At 35.7% G+C, this 9,185-nt stretch overlaps 1 protein-coding gene across 1 annotated transcript in view; it reads left to right on the top strand.

The window, feature by feature from the left end:
* The first annotated feature begins 2,033 nt into the window (after nucleotides 1-2,033).
* The window catches only part of LOC142345657 (pre-mRNA-processing-splicing factor 8), a 77,645-nt gene continuing 70,493 nt past the window's right edge, over nucleotides 2,034-9,185 (top strand). Inside the window, exons 1-7 of the mRNA XM_075397853.1 lie at nucleotides 2,034-2,412; nucleotides 2,772-2,952; nucleotides 6,989-7,086; nucleotides 7,408-7,623; nucleotides 7,947-8,159; nucleotides 8,449-8,680; nucleotides 8,939-9,072. Of these exons, the coding sequence (XP_075253968.1) occupies nucleotides 2,129-2,412; nucleotides 2,772-2,952; nucleotides 6,989-7,086; nucleotides 7,408-7,623; nucleotides 7,947-8,159; nucleotides 8,449-8,680; nucleotides 8,939-9,072 (1,358 nt within the window). The 5' untranslated portion in view covers nucleotides 2,034-2,128. The remainder of the gene's footprint in view (nucleotides 2,413-2,771; nucleotides 2,953-6,988; nucleotides 7,087-7,407; nucleotides 7,624-7,946; nucleotides 8,160-8,448; nucleotides 8,681-8,938; nucleotides 9,073-9,185) is intronic.

Here is a 9,185-nt window from a genome sequence, read left to right as displayed (position 1 = left end):
ATTTAGAAGTTCTATTAGTTCTGTAAATTTTTCCATTAAATTTGTTTTATTTAGTTCTGCATGAAATTTTTCTCACCATCATTCCGTCGAACTTGAGGACTGTCAAATTCAACCAACTCGGAGATTGTCATATAGGGTTTTTATGACCTTAAAAACCGAGTTTTCAAATTGAAAAAGTTCGTTTGGGAAATAAATCTGCTTAGAGCAGATGTTAAACAAGATTTAAGTTAAGATCTTTTAAACTGTGTATATAACAGCCAAGGTTGAAAAAATTTCCATGGGAATCAATCATTGTATCAAAAATTTAAAGGATTTTTATGTTTTCTTTATTTTGAGAAGCCAATCTTAGTAAATTTTGTCTAAGATTTGCAGACAACAACTTGAAGACCACAAATTTTCTGGAAGCCCATTGGATTGAAAGTTTTATGCTGTATGGAGAGCTTTTGAAGTTACGTATTTCAAAATTAAGTTTTTCCGAATTGGGATTATCAATATTTAAGAAGTCACAAATCGGAGAGAAGTCGCATTATCAATTCTGAATTTGTTCCAGACTAAAGTTGCTGAATTTGTGTTGATTAATTTATTCTTTTGTGTCAAATGCAGCTTAAATATCGGCAATTTTTCCGAATAATTTGAAGCTTTTGGTGCCAGCTTTTTTTTGCTGACTGCAATAATCAAATCAAATTCACAATTGATTTTCATTAGGCTAAGTGTTAACGTTAACGTGAATTTAAGCGGAAGCCCTCAAAAAATCTTCTCAGTGAGATTACTTTTCAATCAGCAGGTTTTGTTGTAAGTGCGACATCAAATGGTAAATCTTTAACCGTGCAAAAAGTGTGAATATAATATTGGGCTCACTGTGCGATCATTCTGTGCTGCGCACAGAATCATGCGAGCCTTTTTCAATTAACTGAACAAGTATTTCATTTCGTCGCCAATCCTACATTTTGAGCAAGCAAATTTGCTTGCTAATATCAACATTGTCCGCTCCACCATGTTTCAAGATTTGACGTTATGGTCTTTCGCGGACAACAGTGACAGTGAGGTTATACATTGCAAGTTTACTCAACGTTGGCATTATTTCCCATTGATTTCCGCGATTGCGGAAATTGATGACACGCAAAAGGCGGACAGTTTTTTGTCATTTTTGTCCGGAAGTTTGCGTCACTAACATTCGCGCTAAGGTAACTACTTTCCGCGCAAAGCTTATAAACTGATTAAAGGAGACAGGTGGATTTAATTCGTTGTAATTAGTTCCTCTTATCAAAATGCAGTGAGGGGCAATAATAGTTTTAATCCGTCAAAGTTTTGAACATAAATTAAGGGTTCAAAAGTTAATTTAAAGTAGGTTGAACATAAAGTGAGGGCTAACCCCTCTTTTTATGCGTCAAGGCTTCTGAAACTGAATAAAGTTGAAAAGTGGGGTGTAATTATCACTACTATGAAGTGAGGGGTAATTATATTTTTAATCCGTCAAAAGTTTGAATATGAATTAAAGGTTGAAGTGCAGTGGTGACGGTACCCCTGCTCACAAATTGCGGTCATTTATGACAGAAAAACATGATTTTTACGAGATCACTGACGGAATTTTGTAAAAGTTGTCCGCAATTTTCTTGTCACTGTTGTCAACAATTTTACCATTTTTCCGGCACGCAAGAAGGGGTGACAAAATTTTGTCACTCCTGTCCACAAGCGCGGATTCAGCTGAATTTGTAGGATTGGCGACGTAATGTTTAGCGCGGAGACAAAAAGACAGAAATCACCGCTGAATCAAAATATAGAGAAGATATAGCTGTGCATTTATGTATGGCAAGATTTTTGTGTATAGATACATTGATAAATCAATAGTCCTGCTGCCACTTACTAAATTGCAAGATATTCAGAAATCCCCTATGTTGGCTGCGTTGAATACTGTATACCAACTTCATTTTTCGATATTTTGGTTAGCACCTTGTATCGACTATTTGAGTTAAAACAATGAAATTAGTCCTCGCTAAGTAAAGGATCTCGGAGAACAATTACTTTTCAGATAGCGTTTTATGGTTTTTGTATGGTTTGATCCTTCTGCTAAACAAGCAGCCATATTTTGTTTGTCAATTAACTGAGGACTTTCGGCAGAGGAGACGCAATGAACGGCAGCTTTGAGTTGCCGCCTGGCGTCGCCATGACTCCAAACCAGATAAATGCTTCTGGGGCATTCATGGGTGGACACCCTGGACCAATGGGAGGTATGATGGGTCCACCGCGATTTGCACCTGGAATGCCACCGGGTCAGCCAATGGGAATGAGTGGTGTCACTATGCAACACCAACCTGGCATGGTTCCGTCTTTGACTGAGGAGCAACTACAAGAGAAAGCCAAAAAGTGGCAGCAGTTGCAACAGGCAAAATATGCAGAGAAACGAAAATTTGGGTAAGAATAAAATTGAAAAAGCTCTCAATTTAATTTTGCAAGATGTCAGGTCATAGGCTGACCGAATGATGCCCATTTTGTTCCAGAACAAATAAAGCATTTTTGGTATATTAGCCATATTTACTATTATTGTCGAAAATTATTAAACTTACATTTTCAAAAATTATGAAAACCGTGTTCTCGCTGAAACAAAGCTCATGTTAAAAGAATTCGGCAAGTAATTTTAAAGTATGTTCGAGTTCGGTTAGTAAGTAAAAAAGGGCAGGTAAGTTCAGTCAATCGGGTTAGCTTACCGATATCGATTTCGGATTTACTGAGTTGTCATTTTTTATCGTTATTTGAACGCTCTGATGTTTAAGTTTTGTGGACACTCCCAAAGAAGACATGCCTCCTGAGCACGTGAGGAAGATTGTGCGTGACCACGGAGACATGACCAACAGGAAGTTCAGACACGACAAGCGAGTCTACCTGGGTGCACTCAAATGGATGCCACATGCTGTCATTAAACTCTTGGAAAATATGCCAATGCCATGGGAACAGGTTATGTTAATTGCTACTTTAACAAATATTTGGATTAGCTATAAATTTCCGCAGCAAAAAAAATCAGCCTTCATACTGTTTTAAATAATTTAAATCATTGGGACGGGAATGCAGAGGAAGACGTCAAACGAGCGCATTTGCACTCTATGAATCACACCCAGGTAACAATGCATCAATTCAAACAAGTAGGCTCGTTAATGAGCATTCGCACATGATGTTCCGACCCGCGCTCATCTACATTTTGACTTAACTGTCTTTTGACTTGCATTTTTGACAAAGAGATAATCAAAAATAGATGTTTGAGTTTTACAAAATCGTTACACAACCAAGATGAGAATTGAATTAATTAATGCCATGCCTCATTACAACAAGATCTGCCACTATAAAAAACTACGAGAAAAAACAACAAAAACAAAATTTCACGGCAAAAACTCAATATCTTAATTTAAAGGCACCTACTAGCCACGTCAAATTACAATCAGACGAAATCCTCACTACACAAATTTGTTTTTCCTAACTACACATCACATGAGATTAATGAGACTAGGTAACAAATCGACAAGAAGAAGAAATAATGAGGCGAAACTCAAAAATCAATCAACATTTTTTGAAACAAATATTTTCAAAAGTCTTAAAAATAATTAGCATTTAACGAAATAATTTTTGATAAATTTACTATAAAAGTCATAATGAAACCAACAACATCTGTCTCTGGTTAGACTAAGCCTTAGGAACGGACTAAAGATGCAAAAAACTCCAAAAATACGAACAAAAAATTACAAACATTGCGAGAACCCAAATTTGTGAAGCCATTAAAATCATTAGCTATTATCTGAATATTATGTGTTTTTATTTCAATTTCCATCATTTAATTTCAGCAAACACTATAAGCTGAATGAATAAATAAATTTAATTGGACCACATTTGAAAATCATTGGGATCTGTTATTAATCGATTGTGCTAAAGGAAGAGAAAAAGAAACAATAACACCAAAGAACCTTTATAAAAACGTATATTAGCCAACAAACAAAACATCAGTTACGTCATAATATCAGTAAACGTGTTAATTTTTAAAATACAAGGAATTGTATGGGACCTCTCAATGATGAGATTAAGTTACAAGTTGACGAAAAGAACAACAAAACTGAAAAAATAGAAAAATCCTTAAAAATCTGAAAAATATGTAATATCATAAACTTTAAGACTATTCGCAGTGAGCTGACTGCTTCGGGTAACATCATTCATTCAATCCTCATACACAAGCTAGTGGGATCGGTCAGCTTTTTATTGCTACCTAAAATATGAAAAAAAAAGCAAAACAGCAAATTCGAAAAAAATTTAGCGAGAAGAGAAGAGTGTCGAAGCCATTAAAAATGATTTTTCTACTTTCAAAAAGTGTTTTAACAGCAATGGAATTCTTTTTTATAATGATTTGACTCCAAAAGATCAACAAACACGAACAAGTAAGAAATTAAAATCACGAGTTGTTTGAGAAAACCGGTAGTATCAACGCCATTAAATTCAATAGCTTTCAACGGAAGCGAATAAATACGCTAAGTTATGCCTTGATGAGATAACAATAATTTTTGTCATTAATAGGTCATCAATAAGACATTACAATAGGTCATAGATAATGAAAACAGCAAGAAATGCGGGCAAAATCCTAAAATAAAGTAGAAAAGTGCAAGAAGAAAGTGTCGAAGCCATTTAAATCATAAGTTTTTCCCTATAAACTTTATATATAATCCGATGAACTTCATCTCTCAGCCAATGCAACTATCAATTTTAGGATAATGTGTCAAGATTGCAAAAGGGAAAAAAATGAAAAATTATCGAAAAATTAAAAAAAAATATGAAAACTCGTGCATCGAAGTCATAACACCAATAGTTAGAACATAAAACCGTTAAATGGATTGATTTTGGTTGAATCAGAGAAAAAGAGGGTCCAATCATTACTGAGACTGGCTTGCAATTCACGAAAATAAGTTTAATTTTGGTTAATTTTCAAAAAAAATGTCGAATTTTTTTAATTCTTAACAGCCATTGAATCTAATAGCTTTCAACAGAAGTCACTAAATACGCTCAATTGGAGCATGTGCCTCGATTTGAGGACAAGGATACCTGTCATGTATAGTTAATCACTAGGATGTCGAGGCGATTTAAATCTGAAGCTTTTCTCTGAAAACCTTATCCATCATCCAGTTAAAGTCTTCTCTAAGCCAATGGGAGATATCAATATCAGGATAATGTGATAAGATTTCAAGGGGAATCAATAATAGAAAATGTCCAAAAAAATTGGCAAGTTTTTTTAGAACTTGTCGCATTGAAGTCATAAAACAAATAGTTAGAAGATAAAACTGCCAGCCGGATTATTTTTTGTTGCAGTAGAAAGGATGGGGGGCCCTGTCTACTGAAAATGACTTACAATTCACGAAAACAAGTTTATGATCGGTTAGTGTTAAAAAAAATTTCTCGAAAAATACTTTTTAAAGGCTTAGCCATTAGTGTTCCACTGAAAGCTCTAGATGGGTTCACTTAATTCTGATTACGAAACCTATTGCACTTTTAGTCAACGAGACAATGGTAAAGGATTCTAAAAATTTAGTAAAACTTCAAGAAAATCAAAATTTCATTTAAAATTACGAAGACTCAGTCGTAGTAAAAAAAAACGAGCAATTACTTAAAAACGAATTTTTTGTTCATTGGGCTTCATTTGACTGTAAATCAGGCTTGTCATTAACGGAAACTAGATATGAAAAGTGACTAGTCGCTAGGTGACCCAAGAAAACAAAAAACTGAAAAAATTTTTAAAAACGATCTCTGAAATAGAATTCAGTTTTTTTTTGATAGTAAGCTTCCCTATGAGACTAGGACTATTCTTTTTTATCCCGTTTATTCTTTTAGGAACTCAAAATTGTTTCATTTTGTGGTCTGAAGTATAATTTTGAATTAATATTTTAATGAAAAATTATCTAAATTTGAAGAAAAATTACACTAAAAGTGAACAATCATGCCAAATATCCCGTGTTCACACAAAACTTCAATCCTCGATAACTCCTCGAAGAAAACGAAATTCGAAAAAATCTTTTTAGTTTCGAATTCTACGCTGGACTAGCTTTTTAATGATACACTCACATTTCTGTACGATGAATATATCGATCGGCCAAAACTGTCAACAAAAAAAACCATTTGAGTATATAGTCCCTCCCCCCACAAGTGGGGTCGGAACAATTACCGAATTAGACAGGATGTTATCAATAGCTGCGATGGCGAGCCAGTATTGGCCTACCCTTCGCTTTTTACGACGAAAAGAATTTGGAGTGTATTGGGGCGCTGATTTTTCATAGAATTTTTTTATTTCAACTCAAATTTCAGCGGTGATAGGAGCATTAAGTGAAGCAAAATCTTAAAAACTTGAAATTCGACTTCCGTTTTCACATTTTTTCCCCAAATGCTACTAAAGGCGATACACTTGAGCGGCGATAGGAGCAGTAAATGAAGCAAAAGCTTGAAAACTTGAAATTTGACTTCCATTTTCTCATTTTTTTCACAAGTGCAACTAAAGGCGGTAAAGGTTGTTAACATTGTCTGAATCCTTCAATGGGCAGCTAATGGTTTTTTACTTCCGCGTTCTGTTAGTTAAAATATTAGCGCATCTTTTGTGTTTCGGTCATTTTTTGTTGTTTGTTTTCTCACTACTCTAGACGCGTAGTGATTGGGCAGCTTGAGTTTAATATGGCAAAAGTGAAACTATTTCGCTGTTGTTGTATATTGTCTTGTCATTTAGTCTCAATAATAACGCATTTCATCAGCCCTCTTCTGCAACATCAGGAGTTAAGGTCAACGAAGATATCGGAGGGTAGGTAATAGAAACAACGCCCAAGTTAAACAACTTCTAAGGTGCAGGAACTTATGCTTAGATTAAACTCAAGTTATTATAGTCCCAGGTGCTTGTTTACGCCCAATGGTTTAAAAAGTTTTAGTTTCAGGTGCTTGTTTCTATCAAACTTTTAATAACCCGTTTGTCTGTATTTAGGTGCGAGAAGTGCCTGTTATTTACCACTTGACTGGAGCCATCACGTTTGTATGTGACACCCCGAGAGTCATCGAGCCACTCTATTTGGCACAATGGGGGTTAGTGTTTCAAAATTCCGACTATCGTACCAACTGCTTACTTTCACTAATTGAACTGAATTGATCATTTGTTTTGGCTTTCAACGTTCCACGAGGTTTTGACTCAGCTTTATGATCCGTCGAGCTTTATTGGTCTGGATGAAGCCTAAAACGAAACATATCGTCCTAATTTATGCTAAATATAAGGAGTTTGTTTTCGATGGGGTTTGTGCTGTATTTTGTGGAGGGTCGGTCTCATTAAATTCTATAACCTAATTCTTTCAACCTTGTTGCTTACAAGTTCAACAGCTTACAACACTCGTGTATTGTTTATATTTTCAGCACAATGTGGATTATGATGAGACGTGAGAAGCGTGACAGACGTCACTTCAAACGTATGCGATTCCCACCTTTTGATGACGAGGAGCCTCCTCTGGACTATGCCGACAACATTTTAGATGTTGAACCCCTGGAACCAATCAGAATTGAACTAGACCCTGATGAGGATGTAGCTGTAGCTGATTGGTTCTATGACCACAAGGCACTTGTCGGAACGAAGTAAGATTGCATATGTATTTGAAGATAAAGATAATGTATTTGTAATTGGTTTACCCTCTCGAGGTTTAAAGTCCAGTTAATGACTTCGCTCAGTTCTCTATAGAGTTTGATAACAAATAAATCAATAAATAAACAAAATAAAACACAAAATATATTTATGGTTTGAACAAACTAAAACGATGCTTAAAATAAATGGGATATCTGAGTTCATAAGAGCTTCCTATTATGAATTTATCATCTCGTAGTACAAACAACATAAATGTCATGAAGGTTTTGAAATTCCAAGAAATGCGCGTTTGAGTTTGCTGGAATTTGTATTCTAGATTTGTCAACGGGGAAACATACCGAAAGTGGAACTTGTCCTTGCCCATTATGTCTACACTGTACCGTCTGGGCAGTCAACTGCTCACAGATCTGGTGGATGACAACTATTTCTACATATTTGATCTCAAGTCTTTCTTCACCGCCAAGGCTCTCAATCTTGCCATTCCTGGTGGACCCAAATTCGAGCCATTAGTGAAGGACGCTCAACTAAAGTAAGACATTAAGTAGTCTATCCTTTGATATGTGCATTTCACTTTTTGTTTTGATCATGAAAAATGGAAACAAACGTGGAAAGAAGGGGCCTCGAATATTCAGAATAAAGTTCAACTTATGGCACACGGACAAAATCAATTGGTGTCATTAATTGCTCTCAAGTATATTAAGTTTGACAAAATCTGAACGTCAAACTTAAAGTGATGAACACAAGAATTAATAACCTGTCATTTATTACATAAAAAGTAACTCCTTTTTCCATCTGTGATGTTTGACTAATATTTTTAGCGATGAGGACTGGAACGAGTTCAACGACGTGAACAAGATCATAATCAGACATCCCCTCAGAACAGAGTACCAGATTGCTTTTCCCTACCTGTACAACAGCATGCCCTCGTTCGTCCATTTAGCCAAGTATCATACACCATCTGTGGTGTTCATCAAAACTGAGGATCCCGATTTGCCCGCATTCTACTTTGACCCTCTCATTAACCCGATTGCGCACAGACATGGACATAAGGTAACCACAACTTCTCATTGATGGTTGACCAAGGGATCAAATCTTGAAATACCCTTAAAGTGACAGAATATCGAAGTCTCCGATAACATCTGGTAACCTATTCGCTGATGGAAAAGTAACACTAGAAAATCGAGAATTTTGTTATGAAATCGTATTCTTGCTGGACTTTATTTTGAGATACAACTCATTTTTGTTCATCCTATTGATTTAAAAAGACTAATGCTCTGATTGTAATTCAAGAGTCTGTTCTCATTTCAGACAGAAGAACCGTTACCAGTAGAGGACGATGAAAACCCTTTCCAACTTCCTGAGGGTGTGAGACCTTTCTTGGAGGAGACCCCACTCTACACTGACAACACAGCCAATGGAATTGCACTTTTATGGGCCCCAAGGTGTGTACTTCTGTGATAATTAATATACACCAATTGTTTTCAAACCCAAGGACTGGTTGCTATTGCAACTTAAGAACGCGAAGCTGGCGTCTAACTCCCATAAGGCAACGGTT

The sequence above is a fragment of the Convolutriloba macropyga genome, chromosome 9 (genome assembly GCF_964194025.1).
Source record: "Convolutriloba macropyga chromosome 9, txConMacr16.3, whole genome shotgun sequence".
Lineage (NCBI taxonomy): Eukaryota > Metazoa > Xenacoelomorpha > Acoela > Convolutidae > Convolutriloba > Convolutriloba macropyga.
This window is presented reverse-complemented; position numbering and strand designations above follow the sequence as displayed.